Source organism: Cucumis melo, chromosome 5 (genome assembly GCF_025177605.1).
Source record: "Cucumis melo cultivar AY chromosome 5, USDA_Cmelo_AY_1.0, whole genome shotgun sequence".
Lineage (NCBI taxonomy): Eukaryota > Viridiplantae > Streptophyta > Magnoliopsida > Cucurbitales > Cucurbitaceae > Cucumis > Cucumis melo.
Window position 1 is genome coordinate 9,903,415 of NC_066861.1, and position 27,693 is coordinate 9,931,107.

Consider the following 27,693-nt stretch of genomic DNA (forward strand, 5'->3'; position numbering starts at 1 on the left):
TTTAGTACTAGTGGGTTTATAACATTGTGCTTCTATTGAAAAAGACATATAGCAACGGAGCCATTCATCTTCTAGATTTTTGCAGCTAATTGAGAGTCACTGCTATTTCTTTCATGGTTGGTTTATCAATTTTATTTCTGTTATTTTGAAGTTTGATTGTCAAAGTGAGGAAAGAGTCTCAAAATGGCTAGATTATGCTCTTTGTTTGACTTAGAACTTTGAGGAAGTTGTGGTACGATTCATAAGAGAATGTCAAAAATAGTAAAATGACGTTGGAGCTCTTGTAGTTGAAAGCCATAAACAATTGATTTTCCAACCAAGGTAACACACCTAGAAGGGCATAGTTAAAAAATCACTTTTTTCATAGATATTTTTGTGGGCATCTAAGGTAATTGAATCATTTCATTGTATGTCCAAAGCTCTTATTAATATTTAGTTCTTTGCTTCTCTAATATAAAAAATTCTCTTATCCTACAATTTTCTTCATTTGCAGTTTTGTTCTTGACTGTAGTGGGGTAAGGTGAATATGGGCTGGGTGAGGTGGGTTTGTTGGAGATTAGTGAAATGGTTTTAAATTAGTTTGAGCAAGCTATTAGAAGTTTTATTTGGTGAGCCGTTGTATAGTACTTTAATTCTTTATTGAGTTTTACTGTAATGTCATGCTTTATCTACATGTCTTTATGTAGAAACCTTCAAATTCAATTGAAAAATTTTTATGCTTAAATGTTCAGGCTGGTGATGTATTGATTCAGCTATATCATAATTTCATCGTCAATATACGAAGAAAGAAGCTGCAATTAGTTATCTTGAAGGGATAATTGAGAAACTAAGGAGTACTAAGTTGGTATGATGAATTGTTTCTTTTTTTATATACTGATTTACTTTTATTTCTGTAATTTTTTTTCCTTTTTCAAATAAGAAATAAGCAAACTCATTTTATGATAGTCAATATTGTTGTGATATCTGTTTAACCTTAACGACTTCTGAATATTGTTGAAATAGTGATTGGATAGTAGATCGCAAACACATTGCAATCTGGGGTTGAAAATTTGTAGGATGTGTGATTATTGATTGATAATTTTGAAGAATTAGGGGTTAGCCTTTTCTCTATATCTTTAGTTGAGTACTGAACTTCATTATTATTTGATCGCGTGTTTTTTAGGTTTGCGGATGTCTATGGGTAAGCTTTTTCTCTATATATTGTTTTGGTCTCAAGGTATTGTTTCTTCTTATTCCATCGTTTATTTGTTGTAACCCTTATTTGATTTTTTAATTTTTGGGGTTTTCTTAGCTTTGTTTACTCGAATTCAGCGTGTTTGGATTTGGGTACTTGGCCTTGCAAATAATTGTTAATGGTAGACTTATCTTTTCAACTCTAAAGAAAAAAATAATAGTTTGAAATGTATACTTTTATTGGGTATTTGAAAGAAAGAAAATGACGATAGTAATAGAAACTTTATTTCTATTTCATTCATTCATTCTTGTGCTTTTGAAATGGTATATGCTTTAGAGGGACCATTGCATTTCAAATAAAGGGGACAATGAATTTTGCAATACCTTTTGTATTATTAAATTTGAGCCAATGTAAGTAGGATCTTGAAGACTCGCTAAGAGAAGTTATGCTACTTGTTTACATTTAATTTATTCACTCCTACTATTTTTACATTAATTATCTCGTGTTTTTTCCTCTGTCATGTCATTATTTTGCTCTAATACACCATAATAATGATAGAGTGAGTTGTTTACTTAATAGATCTAAGTTTTTCTTAGGTGCTCAATTTACTTTTTGCTCTGTCATGTCATTCATATCTTGTGTGCAATCTGTTTGTATAAATGCCTCTATGATGTTTGAGCTTACATTTTACATTGTCGGTGATGGTAACACTGGTATGTTGTTGTTATTTGGCATAACACTCATCTCGTTGTTGTTTGTTGCAGGCATTTGTGGAGATTCATGTTTTCACAACAAGGTTTTTTGAAACAATATTTCAACTTTAGAAGTTTGGCCAAAATCTCTATGGTACGATCTTAATTACTTTCCTTGCTTTTCTTTTTCCTCTCTTTGTAGATAAGAATCAATCTATTACTTTTATTAGATGATTGAACGACTTTGTTTTCAATTTGGTTCATCTAAATGTGTTGGTTGTTTTATTATGGTTGATTCGTTGAGGTTCTTAGTCTCTGGATCCGAATAGCACATTACGTTCTTCCCTCTCAATCTATCACTTTCTTCCCCCTCTTTTCCAACAGCTGGCGCCACCACAATAGCCGCCTTGTAATTAAGTTTCTTCCATCCCTGTCGTCGTTCGATATTTTCTCCAAATCTGATGTTTATTAGGCTATATTTTATTTCATCTACATTTAACTCTTGGTCATAATATTTCCATATTGTTGAGACTGCATTGAAGGTGTAGGGTTTTGTTTTGTTTTGCCTTTTTGTTTTTTTTTTCTTTGCTACATGTAGATTCACACACAAACCAGTTTTTATAAGATGTGGCTTTTGCTTTGTACCCAACCCAAGGGCTTGAAAACATTCATTTTGATTTTTAAATGTCCTTATGCATACTTTAATTTGATGTTGGCTGCTATCAGTGTTGTTTTAGATGCTTGCATTTGATTTCACACGTCTTGCTGATGTACTTTTATGGTTTTGTGGTTGTACTGAGTTCATTTAGGGAGCTTTTACGAAAATAGTTTCTATAGGATATGTGTTACTTATTACATAACCTGCCATGGAACTTAGAAGCTTAGTTATAGTAAATAGTCGAGAGTGGTAATACAAGGTTTTGCTGTCTATTTTTTGTTTTCTTATTATATCTTTATTTATCTCTTGCTCGAGTTTGGGCTATAAAGTTTACATTTTGGAAACTAAGTATAAGGACCCTGTAGGAAGTCCTTTTCTTCTTATATCTGTTGTTATTCACTGGTGTTGGAGAGTGCAAAAGTGTTAGAAAACCAAGGTCTAGCATGTTTTTGAAAAACTGGAAATAAGAAACAAGAATGCTATGAAATGAGCCCTCAATGTCCCATTTATTTAATTGCTAGTTCCAATCCGAGTAAAAAGCTAAAATTATTTTGTATGACTCTGTGTTCTATGCTACTAGAATTGAGGCCTTGTCAATTGAAAACTAGGAACAATTTTCCTTAAGATGTTTTCTTCTATGTGGCATTAAGGCTGTGTAGCAAGGAATGTCCATAGGTTCAACCTCGATGATATCCAAAAGTTTTTTTTTTGGACTCTATTACTTTTATTTGTAAATTTTGCCTTGTGATGTTGAGATTTTGAACTTTAATTGTAGGATTTTTTAGAACTAAATTGTTCATTGTTTCAAGTTGGAATTTTGAGAATATGAATTATATGTGTTTGGGACTTTTCAGATAGTGAAGTTACAGTATGAATGGTATGTCATGATTAAGAAAGGGTTTCTTTTTAGAAAAAAAGGTATGATCCAATCTATGGAGTCCTAGATAGGGAGTTTTATCTAATTAATTATGTTTTGGATTCACATCTTTTTGGACAATCAATTTGCATTTCAACACCAATAGGTTTTGTTTATACTCATACTCCCAATCCATTCCTCTTTATTATGTTTCTCAAGATTCATTTTTCTTTTACACTCAGATTAGTTTTCTTGGTTGATTTTACTTCTTAGCTCAATGCTTAATCATGATTCCATTGCGACTGCGAATACTTGACATCCATTTTGAAGCACCATTTTTCTTTTTTGTTTTTTCTTCTACATCTTGTTTGAATCACCGCTTTTATTTCTTCAGGAAATTTGAAGAATTTGGTTTATGAATCATTGATTTTCAAAGGGAGAATGAGTCATTTTCCAGGGGATTTTAAGAGACCTGAATCAGGTGTGGTGTGTGTGTGTGCATATTGAAGTCTCTGTTTGCAATTGCATGCATATTTTAGAAACGTTATCCTTTCCATTTTCTTTTGCAACTAAAAGTAGATTGAAAGATTTATTGCTTCAGATGGATAATCAACTTTGTGCGGATTGTGGTGCCTTAGATCCCAAATGGGCGTAAGTTTCTTTAACTTCATATTTAAAGGACTAGGATTTGACCGTTTAGAGATCTCGTTGTTAACTATTTAGTTTTGCATGGTTTCTAAAACTTAAGACTATTTACTTTAGTTTCTTACACTTCTTAGGTAAATGAGCTGAATTCTTAGTCAAATTCTAAAAAACATGACAAGTTTTCATAAAATACTTTTATTAGTTTTCAAAAGTTAGCTTGTTTTTTGAAAACATTTGTAAGAAGTAGATAAGAAAGTATAAAATTGTGTGTTTATAGACACACAACTTACTATAAGAGCTATTTTTACAAGAGTTTGTCGATTTCTATAATAATGGCAATATTAGGCCAGTGAGAAGTTTATTGTTGATTTCTATAATTGTAGTGTTGTAGCCTTTTAATCTCAGAAGTTTGTAGTCTTTCAAGCCAAACATACATAACTGTATTTAATTCTATTTATTGTTGGTTCTTCACAATCGTATATATTTCAAATTTATCTACTATTTTGCTCTCTCCTCTCTAATTACCATGATCTCTAGTTCTCTCCTCTCTAATCGTAGTTACCTTTACACTCTCTTGCACTACTACAAAATCTACTTTACTTGACACTAGGCACTTTTACATACTTGACGCTTTTGTTAAAAAAACGTCAAGTATTGACAATTTTAAAGGAAAAAGGTCAAGTATAGTCTCAAAAAAGCAGAGTTTTCACGGAGTTTTTCGGATAATTTTACGCTAACATTTACTTGACGTTTTTTTCGTGTCAAGTATAAAGGACATTTTACTTGACGTTGTATTCGTGTCAAGTATTGCGAAACTTTACTTGACGCGTAAACAAGGTCAAGTATAGTTTAAAGAAGACAAAATTTTCACCAAAATTTTTAAATTATTTTTACTTGACGTTTTGTGTCGCGTCAAGTATAGTGGAGATTATACTTGACGGTTTTTTAGCGTCAAGTATAGTGTGGATTTTACCTGGCGTTTATTGCGGGTCAAGTATAGTTGACATTTACTTGACGTGGAAATAACGTCTAGTATAGTTAAAATTTTTATTTGATACTTTGAAAATTAATATTTTAAAAATGTCAAATATAAAAATATAAAAATATTTTTCATTTCTCTCATTCCATTAAAATAAACTTATTAAAATAAATTTATTAAAATAAAGTTACTAAAATAAAGTTATTACAATATTATTAAAATAAACTTATTAAAACAAACTTACTAAAATAAATTCCCCAAAAGAAACTTATTAAAAATTAATTTAGTAAAAGAAATGTACTAAAATAAATTTAGTAAAAAAACTTATTAAAATAATTAAATAATTTTATTGAAAACAAATTTATTAAAAAATTCCCTCCAAAAAACCTTTCATTTTCCTTCTTTCACTCTTCCAAAACCCTCCATCTGTCTATCTCCATCTCTATCTCCATCCCAAAACCCACGCTGACCTAAGCCTTCCGCGAAGACCCATGCCGTCGTCGATGACGACGACCCACGCCGCGACGACCCATTCCGCGACGACCCACCCTACACCAGAAGATGCCGTTGAACGCTGCAACCTGCTGTAACCCGCACCGCCGCCATCACACCCGCTGTAATGTTGCAATCGCCGCCACCGCATCCGACCCACTGTAACCCGTACACGCCAACCACCGCTGTCGCCACTATTCGTCGATAAGTCTCTTCACCCATTTTCACTAGCTTTTGTATTCATAAAAGATGGCTTATTGAACTAACTATAACTATTGTGGTTTGATGAAAGTTGTGGTCTAGATAATAATTCAATATCATACATGTTTGTTTTTATTGATTATATTATTTGATAACCTATTAAATATTGATGTAATATGATGTTTACCCATGGTGTTTGGAGGCTAGATTGTGCCTTTTGAGATGTTGTTGTCCAGTAAACGTTGCAGTTTCAATGAGGTTTAGGTAAGTGTTTTCATTAGTGAGAGATTGGTTGATTATTTTTGGATTGAAAAAGACTTTAGAATCTCTGGGTTGCAATTGGTAAACTTATTGATTTTGCTTGTTTGAAAATTATGGATTGTTTATAGGTTTTGAGCTCTGATTGGTATTAGTGTCCTTTCAAATGAAAGGAGTAGACTTAATAAGACTATGAAATATATTGCTTATGTTTCCTTGTTCATTTCATGAAGAAAAAGCCCAAATTCTTTCTCATTATGGTTAATGTGTAGTTGTAGTTGTGGTTAATTTGTATTCCCTTAATAGAGTAAAGTAAAGCTAAAAATCTATTAGAATAAGACTATTTATAATGTTTGTTGTTTCTTTGTATGTTTTTGATAGCTTACAGTGTGTTTGATGAAATGCCTCAATGAAGCATTTGGTTGATTTTCTATTGATCTTTTGTTTATGGTTTATATTGAATTGTATCATAATTGCATGATAGTTATAGCATAAACAAACTATATATAAATCTGCAAAGGGATGATCTCTAAGCTTCTCTAATCTTTCACTACTTGGTTCGGTGGTGATCCTGGTATTGTGTAAGAGTGCATTTTTGTTGCACTTTAAGATGTTTATGTCCAGATTAGCCTTATCTTAACACTTGAAGATATCAATGTTCATGGTTTTCTTCGAAATTTCACTTGAACAATGATGTATTTTCCTGCTTTCCCCTCTCCCCACCACTTGCTATAGACTTGAAATTTTCTAAATGTGAAATCGTAGTTTATGTCCATTGTTCATATTGTATATGCATTAATTCTACCATCATTGTTCATAATTCTGGGTTTTTAATCATACCATAACTACTCTTTGTGTCTCCTTGGAAAACAAACAAAAAAAATCTATTTTGATGCTTAGGTCATGACCTTTCACTTATTCTGCCAAATAAGGGGTAAAAGGACTTTGAAATGGCAAAACTTCTACTTAAGATTGCGCCAGTTCTTCCACGAAATCCCAGTCTTTCTTCTTTTATATATATATATATATATATATATATATATATATATATATATATATATATATATATATATATATATATATATATATATATATATATATATATATATATATATATATATATATATATTTTGTGTCAATATATATAACAATAATAATAATTGACATAAATTAATTATTAACAATAACTAAAACAAAGTCATAAATTAATGTCACATCAACTCAATTAATAATAATTGACGATGGTAGAACTTCAGTAAAACCCTAGATTAAAAGTTTGTTTCAAAAAAAAGTTTAAAAACGAATCTTACAAAATTGGTTCTGAAGAGTTTTGAAATAGATTGATACTTATTCTCTACATAATTTTTAGGTGTCGATTTCAAGATCAAGCATGTTACAGTTGGGGGCAAGAAGTTGAAGCTTGCAATATGGGATACATGTGAATTTTTTTCCATTTTGTTTCAGGCTATGTGCACGTGTATAAACATGATAAGGGAAAAGAAATTGTGCCTTATGATTTATTTCAGTCATCTTTGGTTTCTCCAATTGAGTTATATTGATTTTGTTTAAAACAAAGTCTTTTTTTCCCCCTAAAAAAGGCATCTAAGTTACTATGACATGTCATGTGTTCTCTCTTATTCTTTTGATAGCTATGTGAGCAACCATCTACTAATTCTTAAAGTATGTTTGTAAGCTTCCAATACTTCATAGAGATTTTACATTTTGTTTCTATTTGAAGGATATAATTCTAAGTCAATATGTGACTTTCTTTTTAACAAAATGTCTACTTGACTTTTTATGTTCTACAGATTGATACGAGAAACTCATACTCACAGCTTGAATCGGATGAAGTACGAGTGGAGTGGGCTGAACTTTTAGCTCGGTACATATGATAGACACCTAGATATGATCTTAATTTTGTAAATGGTTAAAATATGAGAATGCCCATAACCTTTTTTGCGTAAATATTTTGTACATGTTGGTTATATTTGGATTGGAATTCTGTAATTATTGATGACATTGTTGAGAAGAATGAAATTATTGTTGGTTTACTGGTTTATTTGTCATTTTTTTGTTGTGTAACTACTAGTTGGAAATGAATGTACCTAATGCAGGAAACAGAAAATAGAAAATTAGTATATTTAAGATATTAATAAACAATATACATAATGTTAAATACATGACAGTTTTTTAGTGTCAACTATACAATTTTACTTGACATGTAAATAGTGTCAAGTATGTGATCTTACTTGAATCAAATATAAGATTTTACTTGACGGTTTTTTAGTGTCAACTATACAATTTTACTTGACGTGTAAATAGTGTCAAGTATGCGATCTTGACGGTAGATTACTTGACGTTAATACAGTGTCAAGTAAACGTATACTCGACACTTTATTAGTGTCAAGTAAAGGTATACTTGATGGTTTTTTAGTGTCAAGTAATCTGACTATACTTGACAGTCGATTACTTGACGCTTTTAAAAACGTCAAGTAAAGGTTTACTTGACACTGTATTAACGTCAAGTAATCCAATTTTTGTAGTAGTGAATTGTTTGTTGAATGTATGAGTAATTCTTTGCTAAAGGAAAGAGATACTTCTATGGGTCAGTTTATTCTTTGACAAAATAAATAAATAAATAAATACATATTTGTTTATGTAATTCTTTTGTAAATGAGAACAATTCCTTAAAAAGTGTTTGGTGTGGAATGCATATTTGTTTCGGTAATTCTAAAGATTAAATAATGCTTCAAATGGATTATTGGTTGTTGATTGTGTATATTGTGTCGATACTTTTGTTAAGAAATGCAATGGTAGGAAAGGGGAAGGCCTTTAATAACACTAGAGTGAAGAATAGAGTGAAGCGGTCGATTAAGGTGGCCGCGATTAGTAACAAGCTAGCAGATATGATGATGATTCACGGAGGAAATATGGCCAAAAGCCAATGAAGGGTTCTCCACACCCAAGGTATACAAATATGATTGCTTTACTTTTCAACTTATTGTGTTGATGTTGCTTATTATTGGTTTTCATAATGTTATGCAAAAAATGTTGATTATTCATTTGGCTGGCAATATTATGAGCTAATCAATTACAAGAATTCATAGGTTGCCACATAAAATGTTTTTTTTTTTTAATTTAGGAAAAGGATTGTATATGATTGCATCTATGGAATATTTCTAATATTAGACTGAAGAGATTTAGGAAAGCCTGATGGATGGGGTAGACTGAAGAGATTTTTGTGGATTGGGGTGTGAATATAAAATCTTGAGAACTTTTTATCCTTCTTTGCAATTTTAGTGCTTCAAACAGCTTTGCTATTCTAAATAAATGGTTTATTTGGATATTGTTTGTAGATAATTGAAGTCATATCGGGTTGAAAAGCTAAGCGAGTGTGCAGATGGCAAGGCGACCATTGAAAATTGAAGACTGAGAAGGCGTTTAGGATTTCTAATTATTTAATTCTTGTATTAGGATCTTTTTTCATGTATTGTTGTAGAATGTATATATAAACACAATATTAAGATTTTATTTTGTGTATTCAAATGTAAAAGACAAATATTATAGTTTCTAAAATAATATGAATTTCATTGATTTGTTGGCGTGAAAAAAGTATTTATCTACATGGACCCAATGTCGATTTATAAAAAATGGACAATAATGTAACAATTAAATAAAAATAAATTTGTAAAAATGAACCCAAAAACTACGCTTTAATGTCGGTTTTAAGCCAACATCAGAGTTCAACCAACATTAAAGGGCTTCAATAACACTATCAAAGATGTCGGTTGATAGCTAACATTAAAGACCTTTAATGTCGTTTTTAAACCGACATTAAAGGCCTTTAATAACGCTCGCAAAGATGTCGGTTTTCAAGTGACATTAAACCGACATTAAAGGTCAGATTTCTTCTAGTGAACTCATTTGAAGGTGTGGAATGACATCTACTTACTATTGAAATATCCCTCTACTACACAGAATGGGGGTATCATGGAGAGCCAATTAGCTTGCATAGAGGTACAGAAAACTTTGATAAAGGAACCAGTAGTAACCCTTTTGATGAATGAACTAGTAGTAGCTACTTTCATGAAGAAGATGAAATGGTTGGTATGCTAAATGATTTACAAGCTCTGATTGAATAGGAAGAGAAAATAGAGGAAGGTCGTTTAGAGAATGAAATGTCGTGCAATATTGGGGTAGATATAGAACAAGATGCAAAAAACATATTTTAGGACTTATTGAATGAAACACGTAGTGAGCTGTACCCCAGTTGTTCAGAACTTTCCTCCTTGAATTTTTTGGTTAAGTTGATGCACGTCAAGGTTCTCAACGATTGGAGCAACAAGTCCTTCGACATGCTGTTACAATTGTTAAGAGCAGCATTTCCAATGTGTTGTAATACTATCCCTGGTTCATTTTATGAAGCCAAATGAAAACTGCGTGACGTGGGCTTCGGATACAAGATTATTATTCACGTGTGCAAGTACGACTATGTATGTATTGAAAGGTTGACGATTTGCAACATTGTCCTACATGTGGTGAGGCTTGATACAAGGTTGTCCTGAATGGTTTCAAAATTAGGTATATGGTGTTTACGCATTTGATAACTAGTATATACGCGCTAACCTATTTGAACGTGAATGTATATAATCATTGTCAAATGGATTTTAGGTTATAGAATTACGTGAGACAGAAAATCTGTCTCACGATTTCTTCTCACTTGCGATGGGACCATCACTTGACATTCGATGTTATAATGGATGTATTGTCAGTGGGATGAGATTTCACATGGCAGAATGTGATTCTCGATGAACTACAAAAAACATTGAAGTCATAGTAATCGGTGAAAGCAGTGCCAGTGGAAGTGGCAACAACAATTTTTACGGTGTTTTGAATGAAGTGTTGCACATCCAATATTCGATGAGAAGAAGTGTTTGGCCATTTATGTATCAGTGGTATGACATCGATAGCAACAAAAGCCAAAGGACACATGTGGAATTAGGGTACAAAGTAATCAACATGTCTCATTTTTTGTTTATTGGGGAACCGGTCATATTTTACGATGTAAACACATAAAGTATTTTACCTAGATGACCTAAAAAATGGTACTAATTGGAAAGTTGTCCAAGTGGTCTAGAATAAGTGTATATGGGATGAACCCGAGTGGACGATGTTGAGAATGAGCAATTGAATGTACTCAAAATCGTTGTCGGCCATCAAGTGGATGAACATATTGAAGATGGCACTCTGTGCATGCCTAACATTGATCCTACTATCATTGAAAGATTGATTATGTGTCATGTCGTCGAAGACTTCATAGACGATGGCGATAAACAATTGTCACATCAAAGCGGATCAAGCGACGACTAATGATAGTGACGAACCACGTATCCACATATTTGAGTAGTTTATATTTCTAATATGAGTAGGTATTTGTATTTGTTTATTGAAGCTTGGTTCTCTATGTCCACAGATACTATGTCATCGTTCTCGAGCAGTTTCAAGAAGACAAATTAGATGTTCGGTGAGGATTTAAACATTGTGGGAGGGTCATCCTCAGTGGGTGACAATTCAGGTGAGTCTCTCGGTACTTTAACTCATAATTATTTTAACTTGTTTCTCATATGATTTTTTATTTTATTCGGCAGAAACTACTCAACCCCTCTGACTTCTAGTAGACGTCAGCAGTCTCGACTCTTGATGTTGGAGAGGTACGCCCACGCCAATGGTAGGATTCCCACATCCATAGCCCTTGGAGCGGAGAAACCAATATCTCCACATGTTGTACGATTCAGTCAGGCCATTGGCGTGTGTGTAAGGCATTTCTAGTTCACTGTCTTAGGTGGGCTGATGTTGAGAGAGAATGCATCGAGGTCGTCAAGGGCGACCTACATGCAGGTGCAATACACAATTCAGTTTTCATTTGAAACATACTTAAGTAACCAAGCTAATGTGTGGTGTTTTGTAATATGTAGTGCTTTTTCGTGCTTAATACTGAACAGACAAAATTCAGTTTTTGTGCTTTTAAGTAATCAAGCAATGAGTAGATTTGTTGAGCATCAAATGCTCACTTCTTTCAAGGAGTTTAGAGACACTGTCATAGACATTTCATAAAGTACAACGACCCTGAACAAACACGTGCCAACCCACCACACATATTGGTGCGACATGTGGAAGATTGACACTTTCTCTACGATCACTACATGAGTCGTGCATTTCAGATGAGACTTATATATTGTAATGGTTATTTTATTCAACTTTTTATATGTATAAGAAATAAACAATTATTTTCATGTAGGAGCAATCACAGACGAATAAGGCTACTCGACAAAAGCAGCCTTACAATCATAGCAGCGAATCCAAGTTGTTTCTACAACAACAGCATGAGCTCACTAAACAATGAAGTCAACCAGTCGACCATGTCGAGTTATTCAAGAAAACACACATTCGAGATGACACGTTCGTTTTGCAGGCCACTGAGGATGCGTGCATGTAAGTTCAAGCAATACATCTGTCTTATTATGTACTTTTATTTGTGTCTTACTAACTTAATTATGAAATTTGTTGCAAAATCAAATGCTGGAACTCCAGTTCTAGCCTACCTTAGAGGGTTCTCAGCCACTAGCTCTCTGGGGAGGAGATATGCGAGACCGTTTTAGGTAGACGATCGAGCTACTCAAAAGATCTTGGTTAGGGACCCAAAGCCCAAATCTCGCAAGACGACCAGTGCTAACAGTTCTTTGACCACGTTTTTGCAAGCTAAGGAGTACGAATTACAACAAGTCATGATTGAGCAGCAATAAGTCGAGCTTGATGAAGCTAAACAAGCAATTGAAGAACAAAGAAAGTCATCGGAGATGCTGATTTCACAATTAGAACAAATACAAAAGCTTATAGAAAAAATGAGTCAGACATAGAGGCGACCATGAACCCTTGCGGTACGTATATATCCTTTCATTATTTAGTTTTTTACATTACATTATTCAGTGATATCCATATCTAAATAAACTTACTTTTGTATCATTGTATATTTGCAGTTGGCGTAAAATGGTGTACGCGGCTTGTTAGGAGACATACGTAGTTTTTTTATTTCTATGTTTTTTTTTATATTTACTATATTATGTACTTTTTGGAACATTCGTAAACATATAATTTTTTTATTTGGTATTTTATATAATTATTTACTAATTTATTGCTTATTTTCTATAATTTGATTCAATTTAAATAGAATTAGAATTGAAAAAGAATAATACGGTTGAATAAAAAACAATTTGAAAGAAATTAAAATATATATATATATTTAAAATCTTTCCCGACGCAGCATATGTGTCGGCAATTGGAAACCTTTTCGAACGCACTTAGAATAGGATCGAGAAAACAGTTTCAAACGTTGCATCGGGATGATGTCAGGGAATGTCGTTTTTCAACGTCTTGACAACGTCGGCAATAGTGACGTCGGGAGACATCTACTCCTGACATGGTGTTGGTAGAACGTCGGGAATGGGTCTTCCAACGTAATTCTCCCAACGTCACTTTCTGTGTTTAGAAATCAGTTCCTGACATATTTCAAGCCTACTCAGATGTTTTAAATATGCGTCGAGAATACCTCGACTTGTTGTAGTGCTTTATTGCTTTGTTTTAGATTCTTATAGTTGTTACCATCTAAACCTCCCTCGTTACATAACTCTTTGATTCTTGAATTCTTGTATCTTGAGTCGTTAACTCTTTTTATGAAATCTTTTGGGTTTGACCCCTCTCTTACTCTATATAATTACATTCTTAATTTTTGCATTAATATCTTTAGTGAGATTGGGTAAAGAAATCTTTGAAGGATTCAAAATTATGGTTTCTTGAACCCAATCAATTGCATGTATTTTCTTTGAATATCTTTGGTACTATTCCATGATTCTCTGTATCTTTTTCTTCAAAATAACCCCTATTTCGAAATCCCTCTCACAATACCCAAACCAAAAACCCAAGATAACTCAAAATATCACCCTGCCACCTTTTGTGAGAGGACACAATGATGACACAATGATGACCTTATTGAAACTTTACTCCCAACGTCACCCCATAAGGGTATGTAAAGAACAAGCGATCATGAGACTCAAGCCGCCGGCCGCATAAAATGCAATTCGAAGGAACAGACGAATCATGCCTATTCAACCTATCCCTCATCCCCCAGCGATCCTTAATTAATAGCAAGTCAGGCACAAAAGAAATGCCTAGGAATATTCTCCCCACAGTCCACAACAGACCAGACCAAGGAACCCGAAGGCTTCTAAGGCGAAGAGCCTCCCAAGGACTCAAAACAGAAAACCTACCCTAATTGTCTGGAACCCAAACCCAACGATCCCCCAATACTCATACAAGGTCCAACACCCTGAATCATCTCCCGTAACTCCAACAACTCCCAAGAAACAATTGGCCATCTCCACTCACCTTCATTCATCAAGAACTTCGGAAGTCTAGCATCTTGCCTACTCTCAGCATTATAAATCACACGCTTCCCATACTGCTCTATAATCGAACCACCGGGCACCCAAGGGTCTAACCACACAAAACACAACCGACCATCCCCCATTTCTCTATGAATCTTGTCCTTCCAATGATCATGCTGACGTACTTTTGTTAATGTTAACTTCGCGATGGCACAAGTGAAATTATATGGATTCACCAACTTCTGAAAGATTTTTATATTATTCTTTTTTGCTCCTTGTCATGCTTTACCATAATGACAATCAAATTGCCATCTCAATTGCTTTCAATCCTCTATGGAAATTCGTTTCCACTTTATTCACGATAAAATCTAATGAGTTATTGAACATTTTCTTGTTCGATCAAGTTTTAAGCTAGTCATCTTTGACCCAAGATGTTGCCATCCTTTGCACTTTATGTCATGCCTTGGCCAAGTTGAGAGTTATTAGTATTCATACTCCAATTCGCGGGAGAGTGTTACATGTATTGGTTGGTTAGTTGTAATAGATAGTTTGTTATTTCTTATGAATCTGTTATCCCTCTCATCTACATATATTTGAGAGGTGCATTTTGTATTCATTAAGTGAATATTATGCAATTCCGCATCTCATATTTATCCGTGTAAGCTGTTTAATTAGGCCTACAGTTCTATTACAGATCAAACTCAATTTTAAAATTAATCAATTGATTTTTATAAAAAAAAATTATCGAATCGTTTTTCAAGTATAAGTAATTTACTATATAACAGTTAATCTTATGAAAACAACATGTAAACAAATAAAGATAATAAAAAAAATGTACGCAATAGAAAATGGCTAGACAAAAATTTGTTTACAGCACACTTATCTAAACCTTAGAATAAATATCGTAAATAACGTAAATAGGATGAATACAAATACAACTTAGCGAAGTGTTGTACTAGCTTGTAGAGAGCATCAAATGATAGATTCAAGAATTTCAACTATTAAGTTAGTGTTTAAAATAAATTTGAAAGTTGAAAGAATAAACTTGTAGGTTAACCCAGAAACATGAAACTAGCCCTTCTTCTTCCACTAAGTCTAGTATTCTCCCATAGCATACGTAAAATAAGGAAGATAAAAACGCTAATTAATGTGTTATCGCAAGCAATTATAGTGGAAGATCAGAATATGACCAAAAAATATCTGAAGGGAAAAATGTAAGTAATATACACTGCACCAGTTCTCTGCCAGCCATCTACTTGGCTAAAAAACAAACCCAAATACCACATTCTGCAAACTGAAATCCAAATTATCATCTTTGTGTAACCAATAATAATACATACATCACTTCAAAACTTGAAAAAAAAAATTCTATGTTGGGTGTTCATATTAGTTTTATAATCTCCCCCATGAAAAAACATCCCCCTGATCATCACCGCTCTCTAGTACACATAATAATAAGCTAAGCCACACCAAAAACAAACATGATAATATTATTTTTTAATTAATTAACATGATATATAAACATGTCATATAATTTGGAATTAGCTAGAGAGACCTGTTTTGGATGATATTAATGTTGTTGTGATTGTTGGTCCTTTGTCTTTTGATGCTGCCTGACGACTGCTCTTCGCGACAAACCTTCTCCATCATTCCCTTTAGGGCTTCCTGAATGGAACTGATGCTGTATTGGTGTTGAGGATTATGATCTTGTTGCTGGTCGTTGGAGGAGTCGTTGTCGGCCGTGATGAATAATACGTTTCTTACGCGACCCCCGAATGTTGTGATCTCCGCTTTTAAAGTTCTCAAGTGGAGGGATTTTAGGGTTTTGGTGATTTGTGGCAAAAGATCAGACCTGTCCTCGCAACAAAACGAGGCTTTGATTACAAACTTCCCGTCCTCGTCCGAGGCATCAACGTCCACTGATAGCTCGTCGACTTCGGTCGGCAGCAGACTTGCATCGGCTATCAACATCGTCTGTCGTTTAAGCTCTTTCACGTGTTGGATTACTTCTGCTAGCAATGATGCCTTGTCGGTCTGCAAAAACAAATATAATGTAAAATGTTATTTGGGTGTAATTGTTCTGTCAAACCTAGATGAGAAATGAGATATTTAGATTTATTTGGGTACTAGCAGCATAGTATAGTATTATTTAATTTAATTATTAAAAAAAAAAAAACGTACTTTAGTGGTGTTTGGGAGTAAGCTTCGTAACTTAGCAAGATGATTATTGATTCTCTCTCTTCTTCTTCTCTCAGCTTCACTATGGCTTTTAGAGGCTGCAAGTGCTTTGGCGTCCATTATTTCTTGAGCGGTCATCTTGGTCAGCTCAAATGGGGCACAACCAACATTATTATTATCGTAGTAGGGGAATGAAATATTATTATTTCTTCTGTTGAAGAAGCTGGGCAGCTGCGGCGGCGACGGATTAAACGGGTCGTGCTGATCCAGTGTCGTCGGATTAAATAAAAAGGGGTTGAACCCAGGGACTTGATGGCTGGGAAACATCAAGGGAGAAACCTCAGAAAAATCCGACCCTCCTCCTCCGGCTACAAAAACGTTGCCGTTTTGTTGCATTACAATCTGGTCTTCAAAACAATCTCCTTCCTCCTTCATAATGTAATATCCACCTAAAATTGTGCTCACTACTACTGCTACAAAAACACAAATAATACACATCACCCAAAATCTAAAACCAAAAGGGTATATGATAATATAATATAATTGAAGATTAAATAAATAAGGACACACCTGTGTTTGCTATATGGGAGTTGTGCAGATATGATTTTGAGAGTTACTTGAAATTGGTAATTAGCTAAATGAGAGCTTTGGTTGTCCCTGGAGGGGATTTGGATTTAGGGTATCGGAGGATATATTGGTTTTGTGTTTGTGTTTTGATTTCTACTTTTGCCTTTTCTTTTTCTTTTTTTCTCAACCCTTTCACCACTCTAAGTATATAGACTTTGTTGGATTGTGGGTACCTATATATGATGTGATCGATATACCCACCTCTTTCCCTCTCCTATTTCCTTTTCTCTTACGCCATTCTTTTCTTTTTTCCACTTCTCTTCGTTTATACCCAATAACTCCTCTAAATATGTGTCCCACATTAAACTCTCCTTATGTTACATATAAATCCTCTCTTTTGCTTTCTCCTCCTCTTACATATTATTATTATACATTAACTTAATCCAGAAAAATCAAATAAGGGTGTATTTGCATCTCCATTTCAAAGTGTTTAAATTTGAAAAAAAAAAAAAAATCGATTCTTCCAAGTGTTTGCGGTAACTTTTTAAAATACATTTTTAAAATATAATATTGAAAAATAATCTATTTTAAAAAAAATATTTCTCAACCAAATTTGGAGAAAATAGGTTTTTAAACAAAATTATATATAAAAATATTTATAAAAACTCTAATCAAATATGTAAGTGCTTAAATTTTATAACTTATTTAAATTTTTTTAAAAGAAAATGTATTCTTAAAAAAACATTTTTTTACAGATAATTCAAACTCGTTGTAAGACTCGAATGCAAATTTTGAATTTTTTCTTTTATGTTTTAAAGTTAGTACGTATCTAGGATTTTAATAGATCCCTTCAACTGTTATTTAAGTTGTGATCTTAAAAATATTTAGATAAAAACAATAATAACTTTCTTATTTCAAATACTCTTTTGCTTGAAGTTAGAAATTCAGTCTTCCATCCAACTTTTTTCAATTGATATTCAAGTAAAAATGTGATTTTTTTTAATAGAAATTGTATATATGACAAATATAACACTAAATAGTGACAAATCGAACATAATCTAAAACTTTCTTGAAGATGACAAAATCTTAACTTCTCTCACTAAGTGAAGTCTTTCAATGATAAATCTATTAATAATAAAAGTATATCACTAATGGATCTATCTTATAGATCTGACACTAATAATAGTTAGGTTATTACTAATAAGTGTCCATTTTTTTATCGCTTAGCTATTATTTTTTTGTTTCTCGTATATGAATATAGATATGATACATAAAAAATGCCAATATACTATTTTAAGTATTATGTGATTCTTTGCATGTTTGCTTTCTTTTAGGTTTAATATGGATATATATAGTATCAATAAAATATAAACATTATAATATACAACTTTTATTTTGTTTAATCTTGGATTACTTGCATGCTCATTTGTTATTAACCCGATCAACAATGATATACCATGTCAATAGAATTAAAAGTTGTACCCTCGATGATATTTGAAATTTCCTATATCCACAATTTGGTCGGTACGTTCATGTGTTACAAGATTTATCATTGATTAATCATATCAATAAATTAAAAAAAGATTTATGATATTTAATACTTTATGGTTTCTATTAGTAATTGTTTGAATACTAACTTTTCATTAGGTGAATCTTTGATATATCATATCCCTAAATACAAAAATGTATATTAATAATTTAATATTTTTAAATTTATCGATAATAAATTAATTTGATGATACAAATTTATGGTTCAAATCCTTCTAAAACTTTTCTTAACTTTTTTAAGAAAAATGTTATATGTCACCTGGTCAATATATATATATATATATATATATATATATATATATATATATATATTTCGTTTTTTCAGAGTTGAAAAAGCAATTGTGGTGTTTGATAAGGTGAAATGAGTTGAGGGTGGGGCCAAGATAGATCATATTTTAACATAAGTAGGAAGTAAAAAGAATAATGCTGTTAAGCACTTAATTAGCCCCCCACGTTTGTAAGAATAGAAGGGGGTGTTAATTGTGTAATTTTGGTTGTTAAAGATGTTATAATTTGGTGTGTTGCGTTGGAATTGGTTTAAAAGAGAGAAAGAGAAGAAGAAAAAAAAAAGAAAAGAAAAGAAAAGAAAAATGAAAGAGTGTCAACCGACCAGAGGCGGAAAAGAGTGATAAAAATAAAAAGGGGAACCACGTTTTAACATAGGCTTGGCCATTTCCAATTCCACGCCCGCCCTTTCTGCTTCCCCAAGACCATGTAATCATTGTGTCTTGGAACACACTCTCTCTCTCTCTCTCTCTCCCCTAACCCTTAACTTCAATCTCATTATTAAATTCCCTCGGGTTCACAAATCATTTTTCCTTTTTCTTTTTTCTTTAATAAATCCTTCTTACTACCCTCTCCCTCAACTCTGGATGTAATTCAACCTGTTTTTTCCTTTTTTATAAGAAAATAAAAAACAAAACTTCTTTTTTCTTTTTTCTTTTTTCTTTGCATCACGTGTATATATATTTTTCATTTTTCAATCCAGCATTGTTAGAATTTGTTTTTGCAAAAATTTAAAATTGCAGTGGTTCAATGTAAAAAATATTTAGAAAAGAAATATTTTTAATTTTCAATTGTCTCAGTTAGAAACACCTCAAGTTTTAGTGTGTTAATTCTAGTTACATTCTTCTTTTACCTCTAGTCAGTGAGTGAAAAAAGTGTGAATTGTCAAAAGTTTTGAGAGAATATTTTTTGTAATTGGTGCAGGAAGAAAGAAAATTATTCTTTGTGATTATAACAATTTTTTCATTACTTAGTCTTTTTCCAAGTTGGAAGTTTTCTTCGTATATTATTGTGTTTTCGGTTTTTATTGTTTTCTCTTAATTTTTCTTACCTTTTTTTTTTGTTTGTTTTCTGCAGTAACAAACATTACTAAATTTACCCCTCTATCTTCTATTTTTATTATACACATTAAAAATAAAATGACATATTTAATAAAAGAAATAAGGAAACAATTTTATTTCTATTGATCAAATTATGATTAGACAATGTAGAAGGATTCCACGAAAATAAGTGTGTTTTATGAAACATCTCAAGTATTTTCATTAACTTCATTTGATGGTTTCATCATTTAGGGATATTAATATAAGTTTGTGAGAATATCGATTTATATCTTCAAACTTGGAGAATTGAATCGATTAAAATCATCAATTAATACATATATTTTTTTTTAAAAAAATATCATGTAATATATATATATATATATATATATATATATGATTGCATACACTAAATCCCTAAAATATCCCAAATGAACCTATTTAGATTATCAGGTAGATATATATATTGAGAGTTGTCAATATATATAGCTAGCTACGCAACCATGTTACAAAACTAATAATTGGAAAAGTCTATACGTGTACACATACATGTGTGAGAATTGTGCATAAAGAATTTTTAAAGATAATCGTAATGAAGAATCTAAATATTAATTTGCTGATGAAAATTTAGGAGTATAATTTATATACAAAAATTAAAAGTTTCACAAACGATAGATTAAATAAAATTGGAAGGAGAGTATAAATTGATATAGGGGTCTTTTCAAAGATATAAAACAAGGGCAAAATATTTACATTGTTTAGAACAATTTTAAAAACGGAAAAAGCCCACAGGCCCACCATGAAAAATACCAAAAATGTCCCGTAAAAGACGCACATAATATATTTGGTAACGCACGTAATATATTTGGTACACGGTCGTTTCCACGGTCGTTTAGATTTGACTATTTTTGGTATACGATTGTTTAGATTTGATAGTTTATATTTGGATATCCAAATTTAAACAATTTATTTTTTTCAATTATATTGTTTAATTTACTTACACGATCATTTAGATTTGGTCGTTTAGATTTAGTTACACGATCATTTAGATTTGTGGTAGACAAATCTAAACGATCTTATTTTCAAAATTTGGTACACGATTGTTTAGATTTGATTACACGATCATTTAGATGATTTGGCTACCCCAAATCTTAACGATTTTTTTTTTTCAAAATTTGGTACACGATTGTTTAGATTTGGCTAAATGATTTTTTTTAATTCTTTTGGAACGATTTTTTCAAGATTCTTTTTATACACTATTTTTAGATTTGGTTACCCTAAATCTAAATGACGTAAAAAAGAGAAGGAGAAGAAGAAAGACGATGCACATAAGGAGAAAAAAAAAGAAAAAAGAAGATAAAAAGAAATCAGATTTGGGACATAAAAAAGAAGAGGAAAAGAAGAAGGACGATTCACAGGAAAAAAAGATAGAATGACAAACTTAAAATATTTAAAAAATAACTAATTGTAGAGCTTTTGTTACATAGACCGTAAATATTTTAATAGTTTGTTACATTTATAAAAGTTTCTCATTGATGTACTTATAAATATTACTATGTTTTAATGATAAAACTATAACTTTAGCATTTTAGTTGATATAGACCCAAAATTTATGGATATAAAATCGATGCCTTCTCTAAAAATTATAATACTTTCTGCAAGGTGGGGGTATTGATTGGGAGATGTTATTGTTTGGTTGAACAACTACCATTTTCATCTCTATCCCTATATGTTGAACTTATTCAGTTTTAGTCCTGGTAATTTTTTTTATTAAATTTTAATCCTTTTAGTAGATTTTAAATTTAGTTCCTTAAATTTAATTTTTATCAAAATTGAGTAAATAATAATGATTTTTGAAAAAATATAACATGTAATTATGTTTTCAAAATTTATAATAAAAATGCTAAAAAGTAGCAAAACTAATTTGTTAAAAAAAAAAAAGAAAAAAAAAAGAAACAGTAGCGTAGCATTATGCATTAAATTTAAGATTATTAAAATTACAAATGTTAAAATTGGATAATTAAAAATATAAGACTAAATTGAATGAACTATAAATAGGGAAACTAATATTTTAACCAAATTGTTTTTACATACCAAGAAAGGAATAAAACTCAACTTACTGTTAAATTGTAGTTTTAAATTTCATTAGAAGAAAACATAAAGAATAACATGTTTTTAGTGTAAAGATTAATTATTTTTAATATTTTATTAGCAAATTATAAGTTAACCTATAATCACTAGCTAGGGATAGAAATAAGCTGTTATTAGATGTGATAGTTGCACTGCTGCAATCAAGTTCCATTCACATGCGAAACGAAAAGGAAATATGTGAAATAATGATTCAATTGGTAAGGTTGATTGCTTTTTTATTCATCAAAAGTTTGCTTTGACCATAGACCTCATCTTGTTGGCTAGGGACAAGAGATGAATGCACTCTAGATGTAAAGCTCAAGCATGTTTTTTTCAGGGTATTTCTTTTTTGTTTCTAGTTATTGGGAGTTTGTTATAATAATTCATAATTATTGCTATTTTCAGTAAATTATAATAGTTTATAGAGTTAGAATAGTTTGGGTTTATTCTCAATATTATTTTTGTCTAAGTGTTTCAGATGCATATTATAATCCGAGTTTAGGATTAATATGTTTGGTTTGTTTAATTTGTTTACATGGATTTATAATAGAAACAAAACAATTTATTCCACTATTTTTATTATATGTGTTAGGTTTTAAATTTCAATTAAAAAAAGATCCAGAAAATTATTCTAGTACGTATAGATAACTATAATTTTGAGTAAAGATTTCAATTATCCACGTTCTTCAAAACAAATAAACATTTTTCATAACTTGATCATGCATGTACATAAAAAGAATGAGACTAGGTTTTTGTTAGACGTATTTAAATAATACGTATAAAATAAAGTGTGGACTAGGTATGTAAATTAATAATTTATCACATTGGGTTATTTTATTTAATTGGGTATATTATGTAATCTATTTAATTAAGGCCCATTATTCTTAATTGAGTATGGACTAAATGAGTAGAAACATATTCCTAGATTGATTAGGATTTAATAGGAATCTTAATTAAACTAGTATATAAAGAACCTTAGGACTATGATCCTCAATATATAAAAACAATAAACACTTAGTCCTTCTTTTGTCCCATCAAGAGAAAGATCCCATTAAGGTCATTCAAGGTTTTGATTGAGGAAGACAATAGCCAATTACAGCCATCAGTTTATAGTCATCATTAATTCAAGGAGATGGATTCTGACATGTAACTTATTCTTGACAATAGAATCTGGTATGTAACTTATTCTTGACAATTTAGCATGAGTGATCTTGGGTTAATCTATTATATAGATTTAAAGTATTTTATTCTACCAAGTGATATCAGAGCATGAATTTCATGTTAAATTGTTGGAATTTGTTTGTTTTCTATTGAGTTCTTGATTCAAGATTTGATTAAATATATTGTGGTTTTAAGTTTAATTGATCTTGATTTAAGATTTAATTAATCATGTTGCAATCATGTTATAGTTTCAAATTTGATTAATTATACTGTGGTTTTAAGTTTAATTGATCTTGAATTCAAGAATTAATTAATCATGTTGTAGTTTCAAGATTTGATTAATGATATTGTGGTTTTAAGTTTAATTATTCTAGATTCAAGATTTGATTAAGATATTGTGATTTTAAAGATTTGATTAATCATATAATGGTTTTAAGTTTAAGCATTCTAAATTCAAGATTTGATTAATCATATTGGGTTTTTTAAGTTTATTTATTTTAGATTGAAAGATTTGATTAATTAATCATGTTGTGAATTTTAGTTTAATTGATCATATTGTAGATTCAACATTTGATTAATTATCATCATGTTGTGAATACAAATTTAATTGATCATGTTGTTGATTGAAGATTAATAGATTCAAGATTAATTGATCATTCCATGGATTAAACTTGAAGGATGATTTTTTTAGGATATTCACATGTTTTATGTTGCATTAATTGTATTTTAATGTACCCAATTATTGGGTGAACTTTGGTAAAGATTATTTGGTGTTCTTCCTCTGTTATTTTTTGCAATAATAAAATTATTACTATTGTGTCTTATATTTTAGATTGAATTGATCAAAATAATACGTCGCCAAAGTAGCCTCTATTATATAGATTAATTTAATTTTAAATATAGGATGTGCATATTCATTGATTTATGCGAATAATTATCAACCCAAAGGAAGATAATATTTGGCCAAAAGTATGAGTATGCGTGTGGTAATGAGTAGGTGATAGTTATAAGGATTGCTCATGTGAAAAATAGTCGGTCCAAAGAAACGTTAATTCTTTGACAGAGTTTTCCATCAATACTTTTATTACTACGTTGAGAATACCGTTTACAATTGATGTCTCTACCCCAAAGGTTGAATATCAATGTTGTGTTAGGTATCTTGTAAAAGGGGCCCACCATATATGTTAAATTATTTTGTCATATTTTATTTTATGACATCTGTTAATTGTGAGTATATAATTTATTTGCTTGTACTTTGTTTAGTTGGTCTTTCTCAAATATCTGGTAATCTGAGTTCAATCCCAAAGTTGATCGAATGGATCGAATTTCAAGATTTGGAAGGAAAGCCTAGAGATACTTCTTGTGTGTATGAATCTAGACCTTGCATTAAGGACCAATAAACTCGCTTCTACTAAGGAACAACCGAATAAGGCTAATATTGAAAAGTGGGAACGGTCAAATCGCATGTGTCTAATGATTATTGGCACTCAATTCCAGAGTCCTTTTAGGGCTCTATCACTGAAAGTGAAAATGCTAAAAAAGTTACTTGCTAAAATTGAAAAATATTTAGCTAAAAATGAAAAAGGGTTGACTACTTTAACTTCCATAAGGTATAAGGACAATGGAAACATTAGGGAGTACATTATGGAAATGTCCAATCTCGCTGGTAAACTAAAGGCACTTGATATCAAGATAAATGAAAATTTACTCGTACATTTGGTACTTATCTCTCTTCCTATACAATTCACTCAGTTTAAGATAAGTTATAATACCCAGAAAAATAAATGGAGTATTAATGAGCTTATCTCACAAAGTGGGCAAGAAGAAGATATGATTAAGAGAGAAAGGACAGAAAATGCTTACTTGGCAACTAACTTTCGTGGTAAGAAAAAAAGGAAACCTACGGATGCTATAGAAGGGACATCTCAGCAGAATAAGAAACAAGTTATGGAGAATCTTTATTTCTTCTGCAAAAAGAAAGGTCATCTCAAGAAAGATTGTCCCAAGTACGCCAAATGGCATGTAAAGAAGGGTAAACTTCTTACTTTGGTTTGTTTTGAAGTTAATTTAGCTTTTGTACGTATAGATACTTGATGGGTAGATTCTAGTGCTACTACTCACATAAGTATATCCACGCAGGGTTGCCTGTGGAGTCAACTGCTAAATGATGTTGAAAGATCCATCTATGTGGGTGATGATAAAGCAGTTGAAGTTAAAGCTATTGGCAATTTTATATTACTTTCAAAAACGGGTTGTTTTTTGGATTTGAGGGAGACTTTTATTGTACCGTCATTTAAACGGAAGTTAGTATCTATTTCCAGTTTGGAAAATTTTGGTTTTTCTTGTTCTTTTGGAAATAAGAAAACTAGTCTTTTTTAAAAATCCAAGCTTATTGATACCAGTTCTTTAATTGATAACCTATATATGCTTGATTTTTATGCTTCATCTAACAAGGTCCTGTTGTCTAAATCATGTGGTACAAAGCATAAATTAAATGAGATTTCTGCTATGTTGTGGCACAAGTGTTTAGGTCACATCTCTAAACAGAGAATTCAGAGACTTGTATCAGATGGAATTCTTGATTCCCTTAATTTAAGCAAATTTGAAGTCTGTTTGAAAGGTATTAAGGGAAAACAGATAAACATATATAAAAAAATTAGGTGCCAACAGATGTTTAGACGTCTTAGAACTAATACATATAGACATTTGTGGCCTATTCCCTCGGCTTCTTGTAATGGACAACAATACTTTATTACATTCATAGACGATTATTCAAGATATGGGTACCTATATTTAATTCATGAGAAGTCTCAATCTTTGGACGTTTTCAAGTCTTTTAAACCTGAAGTTGAACTTTAACTTGGAAAGAAAATTAAGGTTATCAAGTCTGATCGTGGTGGTGAATACTACAGTAGATATGATAAATCAGGTGAACAACGTCCAAGACCCTTTGCCAAATACCTAAAGGAATATGAAATCGTCTCGCAATAAACTATGCCAAGAAAACCCAACATGACCAGTGTAGCGGAAAGGCGAAATAGAACTCTTAAGGACATAGTAAGAAATATGATTAGTCAACTTCTTTATCAGAATCCCTCTAGGTGAGGTACTAAAGACTGCAACATATATCCTCAATAGGGTACCTACTAAAGCAATAGTTAAATTTCCTTATGAGTCGTGGACAGGAAAGAAGCTTAGTATTAGACATCTTCACGTCTAGGGTTGTCCAGTTGATGCTAGGCCTTACAGGCCTAACGAAAGAAAATTGGAACCAAGAACTATTAGCTGCTATTTTGTTGGGTATTCTGAGCATTCTTGGGGTTTCAAATTTTATGATCCCACTTCGAAATCGTTTTTTGAGACTGGAAATGCCAAATTCCTTAAAGATGTTGAGTTTGAAGGGGAAGATAACATAAAGAAAGTTGTCTTTGAAGGGGAATTAGTTTCTCTTCCTAATATGGGTATAGATGATGTTCAGACTCCAATTCCTGAGTTTACGATGGAACCAATTATAGCACAAGACAACAATGAAGTCCCTGAAGTGCAAACTCAACAATCTCAAGAAGTACCACTAAGGAGATCCACTAAAGAAAAGAAAAGTGCGATTTCAGATGATTATATTGTGTTTCTTTAAGAACAATATGATGATATTGGCATAATGGAATATGATCCCATCAACTTCCAACAATCTCTGCAAAGTTCTAATTCTCAAAAGTGGATAAATATTATGGAAGAGAAAATAAAATCCATGAAAGACAATGACATTTAGGAACTTATCGAATTATCAACAAGAGTGAAACCTATAAGTTGTACATGAACGTTTAAAACAAAAAAGGATTCACAAGGCAAAATCAAAAGATATAAAACTCGTCTTGTCGCAAAGTGTTTTACTTAAAAGGAAGATATTGATTACAAAGAGACTTTCTCTCTGGTTTCATCAAAAGACTCTTTTCAGGGTAATCAAGGCATTAGTAGCTCACTCAGATTTGAAGCTACATCAGATGGATGTGAAAACAGTGTTTCCATCTATAGTTTCCAATAAGTCTCTCATTAATTGTATCACAAATTTTATGAAGTAATTACCTCTTTTGGTTTTGAGGTGAATATAGTAGAAGATTGTGTATATTACAAGTTCAATGGCAGTAAATCTATTTTCCTGGTGTTATATGTTGATGACATCCTCATAGCAAGTAATGATGTAGGTTTATTGCATGACACTAAGAGGTTTCTCAAAAGGAATTTTTAGATGAAGGATCTTGGTGATGCTTCTTTTGTATTAGGAATAGAAATACTGCGAAATTGCTATGGTATTTAGAGATTATCACAAAAGAACTACATTAAAATTTTTTGAGTAGATTTGACATGAAAGATTATGCACGAGAGATACCCCG

The 27,693-nt window shown here is 31.6% G+C and overlaps 1 protein-coding gene across 2 annotated transcripts; it reads right to left on the reverse strand.

Moving 5' to 3' along the window:
• Nucleotides 1–15,582: 15,582 nt before the first annotated feature.
• Nucleotides 15,583–17,453, reverse strand: LOC103496943 (transcription factor bHLH30-like). 2 transcript variants are annotated; one of them, XM_008458993.3, is made up of 3 exons: nt 17,145–17,453; nt 16,578–17,044; nt 15,583–16,430 (listed from the first exon to the last, which is right to left on the reverse strand). In XM_008458993.3, the coding sequence occupies exons 2-3, from the start codon at nt 17,007–17,009 to the stop codon at nt 15,942–15,944; spliced, it is 921 nt and encodes a 306-aa protein (XP_008457215.1). In that variant the 5' UTR covers nt 17,010–17,044; nt 17,145–17,453; the 3' UTR covers nt 15,583–15,941. The 2 variants fall into 2 exon arrangements, with proteins under 2 accessions (XP_008457215.1, XP_008457214.1); XM_008458992.3 differs by having other exon boundaries at nt 16,578–17,047.
• Between the last annotated feature and the right edge of the window lie 10,240 nt (nt 17,454–27,693).